Source organism: Chlamydotis macqueenii, chromosome 5, assembly GCF_036417535.1.
Source record: "Chlamydotis macqueenii isolate bChlMac1 chromosome 5, bChlMac1.mat, whole genome shotgun sequence".
In the NCBI taxonomy this organism is placed as follows: Eukaryota; Metazoa; Chordata; class Aves; order Otidiformes; family Otididae; genus Chlamydotis; species Chlamydotis macqueenii.
The window spans coordinates 68,138,605-68,163,741 of NC_141560.1; the positions used below are offsets into that span (position 1 = coordinate 68,138,605).

At 40.5% G+C, this 25,137-nt stretch overlaps 1 protein-coding gene across 6 annotated transcripts in view; it reads right to left on the bottom strand.

The window, feature by feature from the left end:
- Nucleotides 1-25,137, bottom strand: part of NAV2 (neuron navigator 2) — a 220,714-nt gene that overhangs the window by 89,594 nt on the left and 105,983 nt on the right. For all 6 annotated transcript variants that reach the window (XM_086748544.1, XM_086748545.1, XM_086748542.1 and 3 more), the window contains 4 exons: nucleotides 21,050-22,148; nucleotides 18,216-18,328; nucleotides 14,718-14,826; nucleotides 12,385-12,774 (listed from right to left, as the gene is read on the bottom strand). In XM_086748544.1, the coding sequence (XP_086604670.1) occupies nucleotides 12,385-12,774; nucleotides 14,718-14,826; nucleotides 18,216-18,328; nucleotides 21,050-22,148 (1,711 nt within the window). The remainder of the gene's footprint in view (nucleotides 1-12,384; nucleotides 12,775-14,717; nucleotides 14,827-18,215; nucleotides 18,329-21,049; nucleotides 22,149-25,137) is intronic.

Genomic DNA, 25,137 nt, shown 5'->3' on the forward strand with positions numbered 1-25,137 from the left:
GGACTGTATCTTCTTAATCCTTCAGGCACTCTTAGCGAATCGACAGCAGCCCAGAGAATAAATATCCAGATACACAGGACATCTTCCTCTTGCTTAACAAGCACAGAGCTTTTTCCCTAACAGCGAGACACCCTCATCCACAGCGAGAAAGGACAGATGCTCCTACTGCAGCCAGCAACGCCTCTGCCCGCGAGATGTTACTTCAACAGATGCGCTTCACCCAAGTCAAATTCGATTACTACCTTTATACAAATGACATGGTAAAGAGTCAAGAAGCCTCGCACAATCTGCTGGTTAGCATTTCAGTTAGCTGTATAAATCTGCGCAGGGCCTTCCCAGGACCAACCGAGGAGTCTCTCTGGGGAGTCTAACAAAAAGGTTGCTAAGCCCGTGAAGTCAGACACAAGAGTATTCTCCATTCAGCAAATCTGCAGGGACACGGTTCTCCAAACTCACAAACAAAGACTGTAAAAAGCAAGAGGAGTCGTCGAACTGCAACTCGTGTGGAATTCACCTTAGGTCTTGCATCCTAGCTAGTGTTTGACATAGGTTATAAATATTTTATCATGGAAGAATATTTTTTTTTTCCTTAAGCTACTGAAATAAAAGAAAGGGAAAGAAACGTGGAGCTTAAGATCACGCTGTTATACAAACACACAAACAGCATTTTGCAGAAACATCTAATGTACCTAGGCTAATTGGTTTATTGCAGGTACTTGTCTGCACACGAAATGTGTTTCTGTATGAATATCCGCTGTACACGTACTGGAAAATGCAGCTTTTGGCTTTGCTGTCAGATTTCTCACGTATGACTCGTCCTTCGATAAAAACTTTGATAAAAGTATTTCAACTACAGCTGAAATAGGTTGTTCTCCATATTCTATTACCCACAATATGTTAAATGAAACATTAGTCTCTTAAGAGTTAGCCATGCTGAAATGAATGGAAAGCCTCTTTACTAACATCAAGAGATTCCATCCTCTAAGCAGAAGCTCAGCAATCCGACAGATTACAATAATTCTGCAGTTGCATCAAACTGAAAACTAACAGTTGGATTTTCACTGGTTTTAAGCACTCATAAATCGTACGTGAGTCAACAGAAGCTGGACGCCTTTGGCACCTTTGACAACTAAATCATGAGTTTTTCTAACCAAGACCCCCTAGAAAGCACAGACACAGATGATGACTTCTACTCACTATACAAATAGGACAAGTTTCTTACATGCCAGAACAACACAAGATAGGTCTTTGTATTTTGAAACAGGTTTGTGTAATCACAGATTGAAAGCTTTGTACCTTAATTACATGCAACATCCTCTACCCAGGAATGTTTAATTACAAAAAGATGTCAAAAGCATTGATGCCTAAAGTCCTGCACGTAACAGTGAGGGGAAAGAAGGAGGAGAGGTACTAGCTTCTAAATACTGTGGAGAAAAATGCATTGACAATAAATATACTTTAAAATAAATGAAAAAAAATTCTCTACTATCCATTGGTTAGTATGGAGATTAAAAGTTACTGGTGCCACAAACCTCTGGCCATTGCTTTCTTTTCCTTCCTCTCCATGCCTTCAAACTTAAAACCACCTTAGCTCTCAAAAGCCATCTTGCTTTTATGAACACAAGATTATTACTGCTGCAGATTTTTGCTTTACGAGAAAGAAGAATATAAGGAAGGTGTATTTTTCTAAATATAATCTTACAAGGTTTTACTCAGGGAGGAAGAAACCCAGGAAATATTATCCTGCATGCGTATAATTCTAACAGTACTCAACGCTACCTCAATTTATTGCCCTGTCGTAAGCTATAGCAGTATACTAGCCTCTCCTATAAAACGGCCCATTGCAGTCCAACCAATTGTATTAGGCCAGCTACAGACTAGGTATAATTTCTTTGACTTTTCTTATTAAAAACTACGACAAATTTGTGCTAGATGCCTTGCTACATTCATGATTTGTAAGAACTCTGTAAGCACATCCAGTGCAAAAACAAGCACTTTGAAGTATCTTTCTACCTGCTTCAAAATAAAGAAAAGTTTAAAAGCATGATCTGGGAAAAAGCGTAGTATCCAGACTCTGTGACTTTTATACAGACGGGTACTTTCTACATCTTCAAAAGATTTAACATAATAGCTCAGGTGCTTTGGTACCAACAGCCAATGGGGATGACTGTCTAAGGAAGTCAAACATACGCTGAAGTGAAGACAAATACACTTAATGAATGGACTGTGAGACGGTGATGACGTTGGTTACACGGAATTGTTAATCTTTTCAGGAGTTAATGCTTAATACCCCTCTCCGTAGTTCCACTCTTCATCAGCAAGGAAACAAAATTAACCAAACTTCTTCGACTATGAAAAGACTCAGGTTAAACAAGAGCAGTATTATGCACTTCTAACGCACAACTGGGACTTACAGCCCACTTTCTAGGTGACACTTTTTTCCTGTAAGAAAGTGGCTCCCTGCCCTGTATTACAAGCATAAAGTAATTTGCTTTGGAGTTCCCTGGACAACCTGGACCTTTAAGCTTCTCTTTTCCTTAGCCAAGTACACCCTTTTCATGCCTCTGAAATTTTGAATGCTGTAATAAGTCCTTCCAAGTGCAATATTTTCAGGTTATTTCTGATGCTGAAGTGATTTATTTCCCTTTCCTGAAAGGCATGCTGAGGAAACAGGAACGAGTTACGCCAGGAATCAGTAAAACGCAGCGGTCTGAGTCGCTTGACTTCTGTCCGCACTTCCTACTTACCCCTGTATACAGCCAACACCACACCTACTTTTACGGTCTGACAACTCTACCACTTCATATATATTCATTTCACTCCTTTATGTATGAATACGAATTTCCCAATTTTGAAAATAGATAGCCAAGGGACAGGCATTCTTTACGTAAGTATTTGGAAGAGACGGAGCAGCAGGTAAGCCAGCACCACACAACAGACCGGGCAGGCCGACCCAGATCTGCTCAGCATCATGCAGCTCCATAATCCCACACCCACAAGCAGGAGAGCAGCGGACTCTGGCAGACCAGATGCTCCTGGCTTCATCTTGGTGCTTTGGACTCAAGGTTAGTTTGGAAATAGCTGCCCAGGTGCCTCCTGGCAGAAGAATTGCCCAGTAACCTAAGTGCTTGAAACCTGAACAAACAAAAAAACTTGCAGGAATTACAGCTTTTGGATTATTTTGTGCATCAACATTTGCTTTGACACTCAAAAGTATTCTTTTTTAGCTGCAGCAATAACACTGTTATCCTTCAAGTTTTCCTTTAAATGTTTATTTTCACCGGACTTCATCCGCCTCGTCATTACAGTCAGTTAAATGAGATCAAGAGGCTTAAGAAGCTTTGAGTATCAAAGGAGAAGCCTAACTTTTCCAGTCACTAAAAACCACCAACAGCAGAAAATTCTCCACTGCCTTTCCTGAAATACGATAAATGTGGTCAAAAGAAACCTGTTCTTGTAACCAGGAATTTCTTCTAAATCTGACTTAAAAAGAAACGTTACCCTAACAGCAGGATGGGGACAGCCCCAAACTTCTCAGGTTAGTATGAATTTGGTCTGCATTTTCCATCATGACATTGGAATTGGACCATGGCCTTTCTCCACATCTCCCCTCCAAATCCTTCCATCCATTATCCTTGCCTGACCGCTCTCCGTTACAACGCCCGCTACATCGGCACAGTACTTGATCTCTCTCATCAAAGGGTTGAACGTATACCCTGTCTACAAGCCTGTGGCTGGTTTAAATTCCATTCTTTGATCCACATGAATTTCAATGAAGGCATTCAAGAACAGGATTAGGTCCTGAGCTTTCAGGTTGGAACTGCTAATACAATACCCAAATCCTTAACATTAGACCAAATATTACCTTTCAGGGTCATGGAAGCACAAACCTATTGCTCATTTCATTTAAAATTTAATTTTACATTTAAGACAGTCTGTAATTTATAAATCAATAGACTTTTACTAATAATCAGTAACTGTTTGCAATTAACAAACTAATGAATGAACTATGAATTGTTTTGAAGATGCTCAAACTCAAACATGGAGTAAACCCAGAAAAAAGAATAAATGACTTGCCATCTCAAAAATCCTAATCACTGCTGAGAAGGAGGAGATACTTGTTCCACCAACGGGTAAGACAGGAAAAATGAGATTACGCAAAACTTAATAAGTATATTTTAGTTTCACAGTTTAGTTAGAGAAACCTCTCACCTGTTAATCACTAATAACATGAACGGAAGCTGCTTATTGACACTGGTGCAAAACAAGTTTACACCTGTTAACTACTTAATCCTCAGACCATTTTCTGGGGAAAAAAAAAAAAAAAAAAAAAAAAGAAGAAATCTACAGAAAGAAGCAGCTTCTGTGAAATCCATACTTTTCTATTTGGAGATGAGTTCTGGCTGCCTGGCACATAAGTTATTCAGCAGCCATCAGATAGCAATTTTTGGGCACTGCTACCCAGGGCTACCTTTATTTCTACACGTCTTCTGAGCTGGGTCTCCCTTTGAAGAAGTCTGCAAGCTCGTTACTATAAAGCTTGCCAAGGGAAGGAAGGGAAGGAATTCCAAGGACAGAACAGCCTGTAAGGGACTTGGGGGGCTGCTGCCACTGCAGGTCACATCTCATACAGGTCCCCACATCTGTTCCCTCCAGGACACTGGCTTCTCATCCAGCTTCTGATGAAACCAGTTAGCTGTGAAATTAGAAGTCTTAGATGTAGTTTAAAAGAAACTATCAGTGTATAAAAGAAGAATATTAAAATACAAAGAAAGCATCTCTCACATCACTACATCCATTCCTGTTTCAGAGGAGACTCTTCCAGCATATGATCCTCTTTCCAATACACACGCAACCTGTCTGCCAAGTGCACCTGAAGCCTAAATTCTCCTTCCTCTCAAGGAACAGGCTTGCTGCATTACCATTTAAAAAATTCTTTCACAAATCTATCAGCTCGTCCACAACAACGACACGGATTAGGCACTGAAAAGCATCCATTTAAAGACTTACAAAAGCTAGCACTAGTAGAATAAGATTATATTGATAATTTTATATTAAATATAAATATTACTTCATTTTCTCCTTGCTTGCCTCAACTTCTCTTTCATTCTTTAGGCTGTTAATGAGAAGAAAGGCCAGGTTAAAGCTTTACTTATTCCTCTTCACCTACCTTGGAGCTGAATAGCTCTTCAGAAATGAATGGAGCGCTGTATCTTGAAGGAGAACTCTGGCTACAGCAATGAGACTTCAAATGCTAATACTAATTATTAACAGCCCTCAAAGCAGGGTTCAAAGAAGCCAGGTGATTAACCTACGTACAAGAAGATAGCAAGACATGAAATAACTCATGGGAAGAGAATAAGACAGATTTCACAGAGGAATTGGGGCAGTGACTCTTCAAGAACTTTGCTAGGAGACGCGAGGGCTTCATTAGAGCATTAGGACTTCATTAGGATTAGAAGAATTTTCCCCTTTGCAACCAAATAACCAGTAAAAGCTTAATGGTTTTTAAGACACAATCTTGCTTAACTGTATTTATTGCCGTTCCCCACATTTTTCCCCAAATCTATCTTTTAATTATGAGCACGTTTAGTTCAATCAGGCGAGGCCATTGAGTTAATCCTGAAGTGTGTGACTTGGAGACCTTGGCTCAGAGCTGTGAGCAGGAGTTAGGCCACAGCAGATGTTAAGTCTGGGGCCTACAGCAAAGCTTTCCTAATCCAAATCTATGTCCAGAATACCCAGATTAAAGGTGAGCAGCACAAAAGCGTAATTTCAAAAAAAAATTGCTCCCTTCTCTGTCTGAGGGGATTAAAAACCACACAACTCATCTCACAGAAGAATTAATCTGACCACTGGACTAACCTAACACCAATGCCAGACTACATGCTCTCCAGAGGATGGAAAAGGGCATCAGCCTCTCGCTTTACTGCAGCTGGGCCAGTGGAGTCAAAATGGTTCCCTACGCTGGAAGGTTCACCCATACGAAGGACAGTAAATCACAGCAGAGCCACTATAGGATTTGGAAGGACTCAGCCCTGGGGTTCCAATGCCCAGACGGTTTCTGAAATGTACCCAGTCATTTGCTAATGAAACATGAATGACCCCATCTGGGGAGAGGAGAGGAGAGATGGTAATCTGTCAAGATGAGGTTGACAAGATTGGAAAACACTCAGGAGATTAAGTCCTTTCAGGTGTGCAAATGTCACTCTGGACCCCAGTAAAATATGGGTAGTAATTCCTTACCTAAGAGAGGACAGCGATCACACCCAACAAGCGCAGGCTGCCAGCCTGGAGCAAGCTGAATTTCCACCAGAACCAGGCAGCTGTTGAATGGGGTTTCACATATGCCAATTTTTATTTAAATGCCTAAATCTTTCTTAGAATCTATTTCAATGAAAAACATAGAAAGAAGAGATAGAATAAGTGCTCCATTTTGCATCGTTCTCTGTAATTTTGTTAGAGAGAGGAACAACGTGTGACCAAAGAGACACGAGGAGGGAGTGCTGCTTCTCCACAGGTTCTCAGCGGAGCCAGCAGCGGAGGAAGTGCTGCTCCACAGCCACTTCCAGCCTTGCCTGCTCCTTCCCTGCAGATGATCCACATCCACCCAGTCCGTATGGTTGCATCTCCCTCTACTGGCTAGCCCCAGAGTGGGACCCTGGTTGGTCCTTTTGCTCAAATTTCAAAAACCTGTTGGCACCGAAGCAGTAGGTCGAACGCTGCTGAGGTGTTTATTACAGAAACAAGCCCAGAGTAGGCTAATGGCTATTAAACATGTTTTGGCAGTCATTAACAATAGGACAGTATGCACAAATAAGCAAAAAATACAACACGCCACAACCTGGGAATTCGTTTTACTGACAAACACTATACGTGACCTAATGTGGCCCCTTTTAGAAGTATACTGAATAAAAAGTTTGATTCCTGCTGATCTCGAAGGTTATGTACGATTTATAGGCCTAGGATGTCTTCCTACGCTGAATCCTACACTGTGCGGGATTCCACTCACTCCCATGAGAGCGTGTGAGCTCAGACAGCACACGTGATAAACCATCAAACACTGTTTTACTGATTAAGCTGACAACAGAACTATTCCCGAATTGAGTGCAGTTTTTAAGAATATTTAAAATTATATACATTAATAAAATTGAAAATGCTTATGTAATATCCTAGTCCCATCTCCTGTAAAGATCTTGGAATAAAAATATTATTTTGATTTAAACTCTGCCACCATTTTTTCTTTTCCTTCGCACAGCAGCAGGACATCTTTGAATAAATCCAAAAGCCAGCTCTGAACCAGTTTCAATACAGTCTACTAAGAATTCAGAAATCAAAGTTTCCTAATACCATTTCACAAAAGTCAAAATTTTGAGTTCGCTTGCCTGACCCTTTCATTATTTGTGTTAATTATCTATTTACCATATATAGCTGCTACTCTGCAAAATGTAAGTCAGTCCTAGAAGACGGAAGGCAGTTCAAATAAACACTCTCCTTAAACAGAGAAGAAAAATAAAATAAACCTCCTAATTATTCTTAGTCATGTTGAAGTATTATAGCCATATAAGGAATGCAGTTTTACCCATCCACTGTATTTAGAAGAAATCTTATCACTTACCATTTAAAGTGCAACGTCCAGCAAAATCACTAACTCAAAGCATATAGAAAAAGATACAGTGGTAATCACCGTGGCAAAAAATAGGTCAGAAAAACCTATAGCTAGCACTCAGTCAACATACAGGGTGAAGAGGTTCTCATTCAGACCATGATGAGCCCAGCCACTCTTGATTTCTAGCTAGCCGCGTGTTACTTGGAGCAGCAAGCATTCCTGTTGCAGACAGTTTAGAAATGGTTTATTTTAATTACTGTTACTGAGATAAAATTCTCATTAGCAGCAAACTGCAAAGCCCTCCTTTTCTTTCTCTAAAACCTTTGCCCGAGTGAAGGGCTGTTATCTCACATATGAGCCCGGCACCTGAAAAAGACGCGTCACTGTCTGACTGGTAAATAGCACAAAATCAAGCAACTGAGCCACAAGAATTCTACAAGTATCAGCCACACTATTCAACATGCAATGAAATCAATCCCCAATTCAGCTCTTCATATCGGACTCTTTGTTGCCTCCTAATAGATGTAACGACTAAATTTCAGTCTACCACAGACCCCTGTTTCAGTGATGGTTCGGGTCCACATTACGCAAGGGTAGACAGGCCTCTGCATCACAAATGTGGTTTCTACTTAGGGCACAACACTTTCATGTGGGTTTGATTAACCTGAGCAGAAGCAAGGACTGAAGCCTGGTTCCCCAGTGGCCTGCTCTCTGTTTCAGCATCCTTTCATCGATGCTGCCAATTCACTTGCTTGTAGAAAGATCCCTGGAGAGCACGAAGGCTTGAATAAACAAGAAGGAACCATAATCCCATGAGCATCACACACACAAACACATTAAGAAGTTATGGAAATAGAGATCTGGAATGGGAATGTATTGGTCCCAGAGCAGCAAATAAATGGGGAGGTGAACAAAACGGTAAACAGTCTCTACCCCCCTGCAACAGCCTCCGCACCTGCGGGAGGTTTTTGCGGGGAGAATTTTAGCATAGGGCCCCTGAACATCGCGTGCAGGCTGAGTCCTTCTGTCCTCATCTCATGGCTGAGGCAGCAGCTCACTGCTAGGCCAGGCGAGTGAGGTATGGCAGTCACTCGTTAACATTTCTTCATGAGATACACTCAAAACAGTGAGGTGGGCACTGGCCGAAGCCCAGCCTGGCACGCAGCACACCCGTGGTCCCCGCGTGAGGCCGCTCACATCTGCCCTGCCGCCAAGTTTAGGCTCTCGGGCGGCCGAGCTGTCAAATCATCAAACCTACATTTTGTTGGAACGTAGCTGGAGCAGCCATGCTCCTGCAACAAGTTGTTTTGACAAGCTGTGTCTGAGTACCCAAAACCATTTCCTGAGAAAATTTGTGACCAGCACTAAGCGGCATATCCACGCTGTTATTTCTGCATAGAAAGCTGCACACTAGGGTAATAAAAACAAAGGCAGAAGATTAATTAAATTAAAAGAAAATAATTTGAAAAGGCTTCTCTGACCAGCAGCTCTGTTGCTTCATTCCAAGGACAGATAAAGAGGAAATGAAGTGTACATCTCATTAGAGAGAGCTGGGAAAAAAAGGAGAAAAGTGGTAGGAACGTGTCTGTTAGTAGCTGGAGGGAGACTGAAGTGTACAAAACCTTCTGAACAAACCCCAAAAAAGGCATGAGAGTTAGTGTCCCCACCCGGAACAACCTTTGGAGTGGACAGGTGACAGAATTCTGGGCTTTGAGGTGCCACTTTCTGATGAGGCTCTGGAAGGCCCGAGCTCACTCACCTCACTGCCAAAGTCGCTTTGTCATTCGGTTGATGTTTTATCTCCCACAATAAGAACACTTCTTACCTTTGATCCACCCCCTGGAGACTTTAAGTTTAAAGAGGTATTTTCTGCCCATTTGGAAAAGCAGCTCTTTCAAACCCTGTGAAAGCAATCCTGGTGTCTGTCTGCCAGAGCTCTGCTTGAGTGGACTCATTAAAGAGTCCAAACGAAACTTCCCATGACCCAGTACATTTCAGAGAAAGCATCAGGATCACAGGGCTAAAATAGTTTATCTTGGCTATTGGATTTATTTTGGCTGTAACAAATATTTTGGCTTCCTTCCCTATCAGTTTGCCAACGAAAACACAGATCCAAGGTTTTCAGGCTGCAGGATTGTAGCAATTCTGAAAAATGACAAAGTGAAACACATACCAGCTAATAAAGAGCTATTCATGCTCTAAATGCCCTCTTGTGCTGCTTTCCCCGCACTGTAACTCAGCTTCTGGAAACATTGGGCCTGTTCGCCCTAATGTTGATCTCAGAGATTTGTTCTGCAGTAAGTCACGCGGATACTTTATTCCAAGCAACCTCTCTGATTTCTAAGTATTACTCCTCTCCCACAAAGACAAAATGCTACCTTTTATTTTATTTTTTAATTATTGGGAAAAAACTGACATTGGGGAAGCTAACTCATGAAACAGACTACCAAAATGTCTGTTCATCCTGGAGATGACAATCCAGCACTATTAGGTGTCAGTGAGATTCACCAGAGGTAACACCCTCATTTTTTTCCCTCCCTCTCCATTGATATTTGGATTATATCCAGCTCTCCACTGATACTGGGATTACATCCAGTGCTGTCATTGCAATTCAATACCGCAATACTCCCTTCTCGAGGAATCCACACACACAATTACTCTCCACAGCCAATGTAACTCCAACATCGTGGGGCTGCTTTCAAGAACGTTCCCTTCAAATGCCTGCCGGTGCAGCCACGAGAGGACCTCCAAACCGCCCAACCTCCAAACCCTGCCCACAACCTGGAAGCAGAGCTGGATCTTTCCGATGATGGATTGACCTACAATACAGATTCTGCCCTTGGAGCTCAGTCAATGACTACAACAGTGCTATATAAGTCAATAAACCAACTCACATTATTCAGCAAAATTGGCTTTTGTATCTAAAGGCAAAAGAAAAAGATATTTGTATACATAACTCTTCTTGTCCTAAGAACTTTAAATTTAGAGCTCATTTATCAATCTGTGGCTGGTTATATGAGTAAATATTGAAAGTTATCTCCCTCCTTTAAAAACTAGTAGGAAATAAGAGTCAGGTGCTCAGTTAAAGATATTCCAATGCTCAAGGCTAGGAGTGAGGTGTTGTGGAGTATATGGTTCCTCTGCTAAATGTTATATTAACCATTCTCGGTATTACTCTTGGTATATAACTCACTGCTTTGGTGACACAGGTACCAACTGGCAAAAACATTGTATTAGATTATTAGTTCCTTAGACCCAGAATCTAAAGACCACTCTTGTATTTTCAGACTATGGAGACTTCCATTTTTTACTCTACAGGACGACCAGATGGACACAGAAAAGGAAATGATATGCAGAGATGAGTGAAACCACAAATTTATCTGGAAATATGATTCATAAACTCAACCTCTTTATTACTTTTTTTCCTTTTCCTCAACTTAGAACCTGAACTTTATACACTGAGTAAAGATCTACAAAGAATGGGGCTCCTCTAGGATATGAGCAGCAGAAGCCTGAACAGACACAATTCTGCCAGGGACACTTCTCAGCTCGTACTCTAGGTGTCTTACAGAAACCACCGTGCTACTCAGAATTTATTTTCCTCACTTCTAGACCAAAATTACAGCCACGAGTTTGAATAAAAGTCATAGTCCAGAAGAAAAGTAATAATTGTTACTACAACAAAGAATGCAAAACTCAGGTATAAGCTGATTCCAGATTCTGAAACAGAATTTTACACTGGCTTTTGCATCAGCTTCTGTACTATCCGCTTCCCTAATGAAGAATTTAAAATAAAGTGTCTGACTTCTCAAAAAGGACAGTGTGAAAACATCCAAATATTCGCAACGGACAGAGTTTATGGAGGTTTCTAGATTGCATAACTGAACTGATTAAGTTTGTGACAAAGCAGCAGCTGGATTGCAGCTTTCTATTTCAGTAAGAGACACTAAATCTTCCAAATAAGCCCATGCTACAAGAAATGCCGTTTATAAAAGAATTACAGAAAACTAAAGGATGTAAGGTGACCAGGGAGGGAAAAGGCTGCCACAAAAATAAATATGCAATTTACACCTCAAAGATCAGTTTTAACATCAGTCTAACGCTGATGTACTTGAGCTAAGAAAAAACAACTGCACTTTCTAGAAGGAACAGGAAAACTGCCATTTGCATTAAATACTGACAAAAACCCCAAAATATGGAGCAAAGAACAAACGCTTTTTCCAGTGAAGGCAGAAGTAAAAAGCTGATGTGCAACTTTTGTTAGTAATTGTCTATCAGTTCATATTTCTGCATGCTAACTTGTTCTTTAGCCTTTATTTTGCACGTACAACTATTTTACCCTACACAGAGAGGTGAACTCGTTTCCTTCCAGTGAAATGTCCCCTAAAAGTTCAGGCAGCAAGAGTTCAGTCAAAGTACAGCAAATGCCTCACTCTCTCCATCTTGTGGGCATAAAGGAACGTTGCAGCATGTGTTTGACTTCACAATGAACTCTGATTCAGGGAAACATTTAATCGTGTGCGAGAGTATGTTCAAATATAGGAATAAATTTTTTTTAACATGCAATTAAAACTTAAATCGTGTGCTTAAATTTCATTATCCCTAACTGTGATAATGAGCTGTCCTTCCAAATGCTTATTAATAGTAGTAGAATATTTTTGTGGTTTTTTTTTTTTTCTAATTTCTCCAAATAATCATGGGAATATAGCGTCATTTAATGCAACGCAAGTATCACATACAGTGTGATACTTAAGAAGAAAAGCAAAGGCACTTACCCACTTGTGATATCATCAGCTCTGATATTCTTGCCCAGCACATCCCCATCGCTCATATAGCCGGTGGCATCCATGGTGATGCCCTCCAGATCGATTTCATCGCTTCCCTTGTCTGAGATGTCCACGTGGCACACGCTGCTACCGCGGGACGCTAGTTGCCTCCGCAAAGGTGCCGAATACATGTAACGTCCTGACTCGGTGTTGATGAAGCGGCTGGCGTTCCCACGTGGAGGATACCCGTTTCCCATCGACGGAGCGTCACCTGCCTGCAGGCGAGGGCTGGACTGCCCCAGTCTCCACGATAAGGGGGTCGGTCGTCCCGTCAGGCTGAGGATGCTGCGCCCGCTTATCTCGGTAGTGACGTTAGTGTCAAACGTAGTTTCCAATGTGCTGAAAAAAAAGAAATGCATTTGATTAAATGTGGCCTGCTGTGCAGAGTGCCGTGAGATTCCAGATGACTGCAAGACCCAACATCCTGAACTCTCACCAAGTTACAGACTGTAAGTAACAGCACTAGCAGAACCCGCCTGCTACAATGCTTTGAGAGACTTGGGTCCATTCCTCCAGCACTGCTCTTAAATAATGATGCTCTTGCACCAGGCCACCAAGTGCTCAACACAGATGTGAGAAGACTTAAGCAGTAACTTTTTAATGGATTATCCACAGTATCAAAGCATAACTTTTTAACCTTCAATCATATATAACTCTGTTATACCATGGTTTTGCCACTCTAGGCGAGAGAGTGGCATATTAAGCTGAGTAAAGGAAAACCAACTAAAGTACTATTTTTCTGATACATTTCATTTTTTTGGCTGCATTCTTGAAGTCTTAATAAGCTGGAGATGTGTCCAGCACCAAGACGGTAGATGGTAGCTATTTTGACATTGAGGAAAGGATTAAATGAAAAAAATAAGAAAAGAAAAAAAATATTTCTCAAAATATATTTTATATATTCAGGAATTGATTTTTTCCCCCCAAAATATTGATAAAATTTATACAAAGCTTTGATTACACAAGCATTTTAAGTCACAGTCTGTAAATACAGTCTTTGACAAGTGTCAGCTGTACGAAATCTTCCACTCTCCGTGTCCGAGTGTGTGAATATGTGTGGTGGTTTACCAAGAACTTGCATCCCTTCCAACAGCAATGCCAGTACGATCTGAGAATGCTGCGACCACTTATCTTAGCAGTGACATGAGTGTCAAAAAGCGGTTTCCAAAGCGCTTAAAAAAATACAGTTGAGTAAATGTAGACCTTAAAACCTTAAAAATGAAACTGCTACACCACGAGATTTCAGGTGATGTGTATAAATTGCAAGACGTTACACTCTGAACAGTCGCAGCGTACTTGCAGCCAATCCACAGCTGCAACTTCTTTTACCTGTGTGAATTCCCCTTTTCCTTTCCTGCTCCACTAACAGTCTTATTTCTTTTTTTTTTAATTGTGGATATTTGTTAAAATAAGCAGCGCTGTACTATTCACAATGTAATGTTACCTATAAGCTGCAAAAATCTATGTGTCCTCTGGTGATAGTCATTAAATCATAACAAGCTGTCACATTAACTGAAATTTGGAAAGAAAAATAGCACTGGGAGTTATCTCTGCAAGCTCTACCTCAGTTTCAGATACAAAGCCAAAACACAAAGCGTTCCCCCAACGAACTCATTTAGGGCTGGAGTCTGTAAGGCACTGAGCACTACATAGGACCCCGACCTCAAGAGGGGCGAAACAGCTCCTTCTCCCAAACCTCCTGTTCAACACCGAGAAGATCTGAGTCACAGCATGTTTAAATGTAAAAACAGCCTGTGTTTATTTAGAGCATATTTTAAATATTGCTGAAGATTTCCAAATGCTGCTTGACAAAGAAAAAGCCGTTATACACACGGATGACTAATAATTAGAAAAATTTGTTTGTTCAAAGATTGGCCAGGAATTCAAGTTATGCACTTGACAAAGTGGGTCAGGCACAGTTCACCTGCTTATTTAAACAAAATATTACACATCGGGGGAGAGGCGTTCAATGCACTGAAGTCGTTCAAGAGTAAGATGAAGAAACATTTTAAACTGTAACCTGTATTCAAACATCACCTAACACATTTAACAAAAAAAAAGATTATTCTCTACCTTTGATTCTATATACAATTACTCATCATAAATCTCAACAAACACTGAACATAGTTCAGAATCTGTCCTCTAAAGACAAAAAGTACAGGATCAGTGTCTTCCACTGTCAGAGGTGTTAATTTTTCACGGATGCAACTCAGCCAGACCTGAGAGATGTAAAGAAAAGCACTATGATTTCCATTTTCTTATGAACAAAGTCATGCCGTTACCTGTGAGTGACCTGGGTTCCCCGTAAACTGGACATCGTTTCCTCTAAGTTCTGTCGAAGATCGGCAATGTTTTTCACAGTTCGTAACCGCCGAGTTTCGGGATCCTCTCCTGCAGGGAAAACAGACCATTAGAAAGGATAAGGCAGGAAATAGCACAGCACTGAGCCGTTATCTCTGCCTGGATCTGACTCAAACATATTTTTTTCCTGACTTTCTGCTATTTAATACTCAAACTGACTACAATGGAGATACCATTCCCCTACAGCAGGCACCTGCCGTTGCCGCAGCCGGACTGAGAATGAGCTCCGTACTGTTAACTTTATTTCACAGGCTGCCTTCCCAGCAGACGTTTCTGTATTGTCATTTCCCCATATGACCCAATTTAAATCCCGGTTAACTTTCAATCTCATTAGAAGATATATCCCATCAATACCACCCTTTCTATCTCATGTATTGACAAAATTCACATCAACCCAACACAGCCAATTTCTCCAGTGCTGTATTTTCACTAGACCTTCTTTTTCCCATTTTAAATAATCTCATTCTACAACAGCAGCTTTCCAGTAAACTAAATTGCATTGACTGGGTGCTCCACGCTGAATGATGTTTCAGATAAAATAGCAGAAGTTTTTCCTTGTCCACAGCACAATACAGTTATCATTACTCAAACGTGCTACATGACACAAAGTTTGGGGGTGACTTTTAGTTTCCCTGGCATTTAGAAATCCTGTTCTTTAAATACTATGTTCTAAAACACATTTACGTCCTGTTTTTTAACTCTAAAAGTAGAGTTTATATACATTCAAAAATCCTCCTAGTGCCTCAGCAGAGTTTATTTTTATAAAATTAATAATTTAATTAGTGCCTCAGCATAATTTATTTACTTGCTCTCAGCTGTCAATTAAGACATGCTTTGGTTGCTAACTCAGCTGAGCTTTATATAGTTAAACCTTCTCAGAGGTTGAAGATAAGAGAGTTTCTCGTAGTGCCAACATATTCTTTGTAAGCTGAATGCTGAGACAGAACACCTCCAAAAAGCCATCACAAAAATTCTGTTGGGCACAGAAGGAAGTTATTTCATTCTACAGGGTTTACAACTCATGACTAAAGAAAATATGACAGCAAATTTAAAACTTTCTGAACTTTGTATCTGCCTTGTCTGCACAAGTGATGCATTCTTGAGTTGGCAGGATACTGGTCATGCATGCGACTGCTGGTTTAGATGGCTACCTGTATACCGCACAAACCAGAAGTGCTAGGGAACAGATACATAAGCTGTTGTTGGAACTTTCTACAGTCTTTGCTTTAAACTTCATGTTTCTGAAAGATGCCAGGCTCGTAGCACAGAAAACCAAGTCTTATACTCTTGCCTGTAAAGCAACAGTAGCATAAACTTCTCACAAAACGCTGGTACCCCAACTATGGTAAACTGTCCAGGGTGCGGAAAATAGACTTTAATATTTATAAAATCATTAGCCTCTCTAAGACAAACAACAGTGGCTCAGGTCATGTCCATGTTAGCAATTTTTTTAAATGGGTTTCTACTCCCAGGGAAATAATCTCCCAGAGATACAACTCACTTAAGCCAAATGGTCAAACCATTATGATTCGGCTGGACTGGAAATAGCCGCCTAACAAGACAGATTCCTTTAGCTAACGCGTCTCTGGGACAGAAAACGTTTTCGACACTCATGGATCTACACATTTTTGCAGTAAAGAATATAAAATATTTACAGGCCTTTAGCCTAACAAAGGTCACAGTGCTCTTTTACAGACCGTTTATCTCCCAGTACTGAAGGCAAAGGGTGGAAAAAGTCTTAAGAGAACATACATGAGACTAGATAAACCAATTTATATTAAGATCACTCTTACGCCTAAATTGATATAACATTTATATTAATTTTAAATGACATTAAGTTGCTTAAATTATAAGTATACTTAGAGGTCAGACATAGGACAGTGCCACTAGAACTTAATTACTAAATCACTTAGCTCTTCATGAATAGCCAGTATCACTAAACTATTCAGCTCCCAGTTTTCCCTACCTATATTTGTTTTATATGTTGTTTTAAATTAAAAGCATAAATAACTGCTACAGAGGGAGAGATGAAATCTGTCCCTTATTTCTTCTGATTTATTTGGGTTGAGGGACCATTTTGTTTTGTTTGCTCATTTTCCCTTTAGACTCCTTTATGGACTGCTGGCCTCTGTGGGGTTTGGCTGCACACAGCTGGGTTTTGCATCTCCATTGTTTGAGGTTGCCAGCTGTATTCCTTTTTTTTTTGGATCCCCAAACTTACATATTCTACTGGAATAATGTTTGTATTTACATAACATCTGTCATTAAAGACTAAAGACTTTTTGTGATCTATAAACACTTCTCAGCTTACAGACTGAAATACATCTAGGGTAGGCAATATGATCATTAAGAGATTTTATCTATTTTTTATCCATTTTACCCATTTATTTGCCTTATAAATATTTAATCTACCCATACATAAATCACACAGATATGCTCATTTATGCATTCCTGCAGCCCTTTTCCTCACCAGTAACTCTGCCTCTTGCCCTTCCCATCAGCATACATGCACACAGGTATAAATGTAGCATTGCAGAACGAAATTAATCCAATTGTGAAACTTTTAGCCACATGATTTTTTCCAAGCCGGATAATCAGTTTCGACAGTCACGTTAAAGTGAAGAACACCAAGACTGAGTATGTGAGAAAAACCTGAGATATTCTACTGATGAGATAACCTGCAATAGTATGCAATAAGCAAGGTCATACACATTGCTGAAACTGGAATAGGAGGAGACTTGACTGTGACTTTAAAAAACACATTGTAGATCTTTAGTAGAATGTGGTTGCTAAAAATTCCTGCTTATAGTGGCAGGAATTTTAGATACAGTACTTTCTTATTTAGACTGCTACTATTCTAATGACAATCAGTTTCAGCTTGTGCCTGCTGGACACAGTAAACTGCAGTTGGATTTTGGTCTCATATTGCTGCAAAGACCACTTCTCAAATTGATCAAGTTCATGTGAGTGAATATTGAGATTCCTACAAACCCATAAACAAACCAAAACATCAAGGAAATTAACTTAATCTATTCTGTAAGCTCTGAAGCAAAGTTTTAAAGAAGTAAAAAACAAATATCAGATGTTTGGGAACAGTTAGGATCCTTACAATAGCTTAATCCTGAAAGGTGCTGCACACCTCCTAGAAAAACATAAAGTTCTCAGAATTCCTAATGATTTCAAGAAATTTGGGGAGCACATGACTGTGTAGAACTTGGGCATCTAGTATTCAGATTATTGACACTTGATTTCCAGTGCTGAAGAGCAGAAAGAAATGTAGTAACTAATAAGAACTAAAATATTAGGAATAAAACCAAGTTAAATCCCCTCTAAAGTGGGAGCTCCTGACTTCAAACTTGCTTTAGCCCATTCTTACGTGACCAGACCACAGTCAGTAAAAGTGGTGTTGCCAGACATACCTGAGAGGTCTTCAAGAGCAGACTGTCCAGTTTTGACATAAAGAGCAGAATCCATGCTGACCCCTCCTGTGCTGGCCTCGGCTGTTACGTTCCCTTCATTGTCCGTCTGCGATCTGAAAGGCAAAACAAAATAGAGACGTGCAGTCACTCCCCATCAAAAGTATCTCAAGTATAACAACCAGACAACTGCACCCGCCGTCAGCCGTTCTGTCCCTCTCTCCAGAACAGACCAGCAGACTGATTGTACATAATTCATTAGTCCCATGTTGAATTATGTCCTCGAAATGGAAACAAGCACTCAGCTGTAAAAAATAAAAAATTCATAGTCAAAGCTAGGCTTCACAGCTCTTCAGACAGGGTCTTACAACACTTGGATTTCCAGCTAGATTTTAATTATCAGTAAGATCAGTTGCTGTGGCTAATCTGATCCTCTCTAATGAAGTCTGTACTGCATAAATACGAAGCAGGTAGTGCACGATGGTGTGTTACGTGCCTGCTCGTTTCCCTTCAATAACGAGCTATCTCACTCATTTGCATTTTAAAATAAACAATGGTAAAATCAACTTCAAGCTCCAACTTATTCTCTGACATTGCAGCTGTTGGGTAATGAAAGGTGATGTCATAAGAATCTATTGTCAGATTTGAGTAACATATCTTGACTTATTTCATTTTACTAGTTGCACTGGTTTGCTCGTAGAGCGACATCAACAAGCGGTCGGAAATTCTCCTGTCCAAAGCGTAAGTGCTGTACAAAAGTGAAGACACAGGAGGGAATTACTACTGCAATATTCTTAATTTCAGTTGACCCTATATGAAACGTAGAACAATTTCTCATGTCTTTTACTTTAAAGCAGAACAAAAAAAAACTCAAACAAGAAATAGGTCTATAGGCAGCTGAAAAGTTAGATTAAATTAACATTAACCAACAGCAGAAAAAATCTGAGACTAATGCTGCAATGCATTAACAAGTGCATTTTGCAGATTCAAAAAAGCATCTGGATAATAAATTTACAATAATCTGATAAGTTTGCCTTGCAAATCAGTACAATTGGTCTTTTCTCCTTCCTTTCAAAGCCAGCAAGATAACAGTTTGGCCTCTTTTCCTCCAATGCTGAAAAGTAAACTTTTTTTTTCAGTTTCTCAGCATTTTCTCCAGCTGCCAACAAGGAGTTTCATTATTGTTTTTCCGTAAAAAGTCAAATAAATACTACCTAGAGTTTATCAGAATGTTTAGAATATATAAAACGTATGGAGTGCACGTGCTTTTACACTTTAGATTATGATATCTATGTTCAAACTAGGATGGATGCCAAGTGGAGTGCTTTCTACTTTATCTTTTGATAGGACATTGTAATGACAAACTTAACAACCCAAAGCATCATGGACACATTTTTGGAGATTATGAGGGATAAACAATAAATCAGTGTGCAATCACAATTCTCTATTTAATTATGGATTAAAAACTGCACTGGCAATTTTTAACTGAAAACAAATCTCAAAAAATTACTAGTAGTAGATCCCACCTTCAGCCAAAGATGCAACAATAATGTTGATGTACAAAGAGGAATGTAAGAGCAAGGGAAATCAAGAATATGTGCTATTAATAAAAAGTTTTAGTCAGATAAATTTTTCCCAACTGGTTCGTTTTCATGTGACCGCATCTCAGAAGGACATCTGGTATTTTATTCCATACACGCTGGGAGAACACTAAAACGCTCAGAAGACTCAAGGGTCGCTCTTCCCGTGCATGGGCCTTCAGCATCCCTCTCCTTCAGGTTCATTCCATTTACATTCACTTTTATTTAAAAAATGTGGCCAACCATTTCTTACACTACATCTCCTAAGAGATCAAAGGCAAAAATGAGTATAGTAGAACGGAAATACCATGAGAAAGGGCGACAAAGATGATCAAAGGTTACAAACAGCATCTCTACAAGTGAAAACTAAACAGGCTAGGACACCTTAGTCTTGAAAAGACACATCCTAAGTCAGGGAAGAATATGATAGATGTCTCTTAAATCATGAGCAACAAGAAGATGACGAAGACAGAACAATTGCTTGCATTCTCTTCCTATGAAAGAACCAAACAGTATCAAAGAAAACTAGGAGATGGCTGTCAAAACCTAAAATCCTACCATCTGACTGAGGAACTTCTGTCATGGTCAGGTTGGGGAACATGCCCTTTGGAAGCTTTGTTATTGATTTCCCTCTTGTCACTCTTCCCTACGTATCCTCTACTGCCATTGTCAAACAGAAGACGCTGGACTGGATGGAGGTCAGTTGTGATGCCATACGGCTGTTCCTTTGCTTATCTCATTAAGGGTCAATGCACAGAACAGCAGACTTTGTGCCTGGCGTTACCTATACTAAGGGATTTTTATTTTTATTTTATTTTATTAAGATTTCCCATTGCTGCTTAGTGTGGTAGCTCCACCACCGTTAGCCACACTGAAGAGAATGAGTGAATTTATGTCATAAATTGGCATTACTACAACTTTTAATGCTATGACGCAGAAAACAAACCTAATCCACATGGAATAAAAACAGGTAAGAGCAGTACCAGGGATCAAGAAGGTGTTAGCATTCTCATCTTAACTGTCAGTAGGGTCAGATATTACGCTCCATGCTATCACAACTTCTTATACGTCTTAGTCTGATGGCCTTCACCATCAGTTTTTGTGTAAATGTATGAATTACCTACTCTCTAAAAGCAAGAAACTTTTACATTGTGTGGCATTCATCTTGTTGCTTCACCCCCCGGAAAGAGTGTTCAAAACAAATCTTCCTATCTAAGCGTCACATTCAAAACAGTCCACTGGAGAAGTTCACCGTACCTGTACATGAAGGGAGCTACCGTGGCAGTGTTCGGGTGGCTGTATTGCTGTTGGGGATGAGGTAGCTGAACACTCACAGTATTGCTCCCTGTGGTGTGCGTCGTCGCGGCGGGTCCGTTGACAGCTTGGCTGCTGCTGCTGCTGTTGAGGCCTCCTACACCTTTTCCTTCTGAAGAGGCTAGACTGGATGAGGAGCTGGAATGCCTGCTGTCCAGTTGAGACTTCTGATGAGAGAGCCCTGAGTTGGTTTTCCCACTGCGGCTTCTCTCACCTTCCTTTGCAGGAACGGGGGCACTTGAGGATTTCCCTGTGGTGTTTTTCATTCCTGGTTTTGGTATCCCACTGTGCGAAGGGGCAGAGGCCTCCTTCTTAGCACTATTCATCTTTCCTCCTTTAGGGATAAAGCTCGCAATCTTGGAGGACTTTTTTGGCATCTCTGTCGTTGCTAGTGCTGTCTGGTCTTCTTTTGGTTCCTCTTTCACATCCAGCTTTTCCGTAATAGATGTTCTCTTTGCAATGTCTTTACTTTTATCCTTTTCCTTCTCCTTCTGTTTCTCTTTATCCTTCTCATTACCCTTTGGAGAACTTTTCTTGTTAGTTAGCGCTCGGCTAAAAGTCCTTTGTGCAATTCCCTTGAGTGCAATTTTGGGACTACTGGACATCGATCCCGGATTGTTCACATTCTGATTCGCGCTATCAATTTCTTCACTTTCCTCAAAGCTGAGAAGCGTCTCTAGCTTTTCGCAACTGTTGTCCCGAGACCTTGGGCACTCGAGCGTTGTCCCTCCTGCTTTGGAACCTCCTTTGCTATTGAAGAGTTTTAATTTTTCAAGCATGGATTTTTGACCGTTGGGAGTTGTTTTGGCGATTTCTGACGGTGGCTTCGGAGGCTCCGATACGGGCTGCTTTACGGATAGCATGGAAGACGTAGCTGTGTGCTTAGCACTAAGGGACTTGCTGCGCCAAGGTTTAATAGCAGAGCTGGGCTGAGGGATAGCTGATGAGTTACTGCAACTAACAGTACCGCTGCAGCTTTGAACCGAGGATAAGACATTTTCATTCATTCCTGTGGGCTGGGAGGCTGTACTGTCTGCAGGCTCTGGAGAAAAAAAAATAATCAAAAAACAGCTCAAAAACCCAGCACAGTAGTACCTGATATTATAGCTCATCTGAGATTCTTTCTGTAACAAAACATTAGGAACTTTATACTAACAACACTAAAAAGTAGATACGTATCATTATTTTCAACATCCGTATCACTTAAAGAAAATAAAGTCAGTTTTCTTTTCCCACCCAACAGAACAGCAATGAACTCCTACTATGTAATTTACATTTACTTACTTTTTCAAGGAAAAAACAAAACAAAACATAACACAACCTCTATCAATTCAGACCAAAATGTGTTTTGCAACGTTTTCTCCTTTATTAAGTTCATAATACTTTTTCATTAGCAAAAACACAGCACTATTTTCTAACTAAGGGTTCCCTCTGCTTTTGGCAAAATATTTGCTGTCCAAGTTCAATTCTTAGAAAAACCTCAAACATATAAAAAAAAAAAAGCAAGAGTAAGGAAAAAAAATAAAACTTAAGTTCTTTCAGTTATTGGGGGGGGAAAGAGATCTTCATATGCAAAAGGTAGAAGAAAACGCCATGTACAAAAATGAAACCAATTGTGTCCTTATGCAATGAACCTAAATTAAGTAGAACCACATATCTTAACCCAGCTGAAAGAGAAAGTAGTGGCAGTAAATGTCCAGCCCTCCTCCCTCAGAGAAAGTAGATCTTTTCTTTAATTAGTTCCTTGTAATGTTATTTGTTCTTGTTAAGAAATTAGCACAGAGCTTAAAGAGAGCTTGAAAAATCACACTCACCTACCACTGGTTGCCTCTCCTCTGAAGTTTCTCTCTGCAGAGTTTCCTTTCTGGAGACGTTACTCTCTCAATTATCACAAATATGTTTTCTGTTAAACTGCTCATGTTTCCAATTAACTTTTGTCATCTATGTCTGTTCGCCTGCCCAGCAGCCTGCTGGGGATTAACGGCTCTTACCTATATTTCCCTGCCCTCTAGCAATAAAGTAAACTGTGTAGAGAGCCGCATTTTTTTAATTCAAAAATCAACAGCGGCTGAGAGCGTGCGTTTTCGGCAGCAGGAGCAGCCCTGTGAATCCAGCCCTGTAAATCACGAGCCGCTGCAACCACACAGGGACTGTTTTACTTCACTTTCAGCTGCTCGCTGAAGATACGGCTCTGTTAACCTCCCTACTCTGATCCAGCCCAGATCTACTGGAGATTTAAAGCACATGCGTCTTCCTGACTTAGCGCAGAATCAAGTTTCTAAGAGTATGGGAGACTCCTTAATAATAAAGTCAGTCATTTCACATGGTTACGGACAAAGTGGGATAGCAGGGATTAATGATACTTTTAAAAATATTACTGCAGTCGGAAGATTCCCAGCACTCTGTTATTAACCAATAACTGTTGTACTGGCTGGTTTTGCTAGCCCGTTTCCTATGGCAAACTACCCACACGGGGCTGGAAGGAAGCGAGAGGCAGATTACAGACCCAGAAAGGAATTGTACTTCTTTTAAGCTAGTGCCAGCCTTCCGACTTCCAGGGCACTCCTCCTGTTTCACTCTCCTACAGAAGGAAAAGGAAGCCCCCAAACGTCCCAAACAGTGATGCCACCAGGTCCTCTAGCTGCTTTGCTCAAGGCTGCTGAACGCCATGGAGGAGTTAAGGAGGGCTGGAGAGATGAGAGCGCAGGAGGGGCAGCGACGCCCAGTGCCAGGGGAAGCGGTGACCCCCCAGCACAGCACCCTGCCCACACAGAGAAGGCAGGCCACAGCCACTTCAGAAGCTGCTGGAAATGTTACTCCCTCTGCTTTCAAAAGCTGCGCACCATTGCTTTTTCCACCATGCCTCTTACCGTACACCGCTGTTTTATTATTATTTTTATTTCCTGAACTCCTCCTGCCCACCAAAATCTACTTCCCATCGCAGCACCGCACCGTGCTCCATTGTAAACTCAGAACAAGCACGTCTTTGTCTCAGCCTGCCTTCCACAGAAGACGGCCAGCAATGTAACGAAGGTTTCACAAAAATCCCAATTGTGTATCATTTACAAATAAATTGTTTAGCTTCTTTAAGAAAAAAAAAAATGCCCTTCTGAATATTGGGATACTTCCACAGAAACTGGAGACTCAGAGTACTTTCAACACTAAGTTCCTAATCCAAATGCATTCTGGTCTGTGATTCACGAAGGTGCCCAGGATGAACTCACAACCAGGTCCAGGGTTGAACCTAATGTACCAGTCAATACGGGCAAGGAACCTTTAGTGAGTTGTAAGGAGTAACGGGACTGTGATCAATTGAAAATTACTGGTAAAGGATGCATCAGCTGTGGGAGCAGGAACCTGAGGCAACCCACATCAAAACAAGCTTCCTACAAGCTCTACAATGTTTTCCTGGAAGGGAACAGAAGGTGTCAGTTCATCTGGGACATCAGCTTCATCCTAACAGCCCAGATGAATGTTCCAGGCCATGGACTTTTGGAGAGAAGGCTTTGCTTGGACCACATGAAATGTTTTTGGTTTTTTAGTTGTTTTTTTTTCCCCCAAATAAAAAAGTATAAAAGTATTTCTCAAAATTTATTTCCCAATAAAATTCAGAACTTTTTTATGTCTCCTTTATTTGAACGTTTTCAGTATTTATTTATTGTAAAAAAATTCTGTTTGGTCACTGAACAAAGCACACTTTTTTTTCTGTTTGTTTTTAAACACAGTGTTCACTTTGTCCCCAACTCCCCCACATACACCCTCCTATTTGGAACTTAATTGTGCTTCCCTTGCCAGTGGCGGAGGACGAGCACAATCTAACACCATTTACAGAGTGGCTCCTCATTTACAGACATGTTCAGGGAAACCAGAATTAGGAAAACAATACCATGACTGTAACATTTTTTTTAAAAATGAACATATGGGGACTTTTTTTTGAGTCTCTACCTAACATTTTCCAGGAAGTGAATTCCGTGAACGCTGGACGTTACCCATCCGATATAAAGGAAAAATATTTAGAAACCCTTAAATAT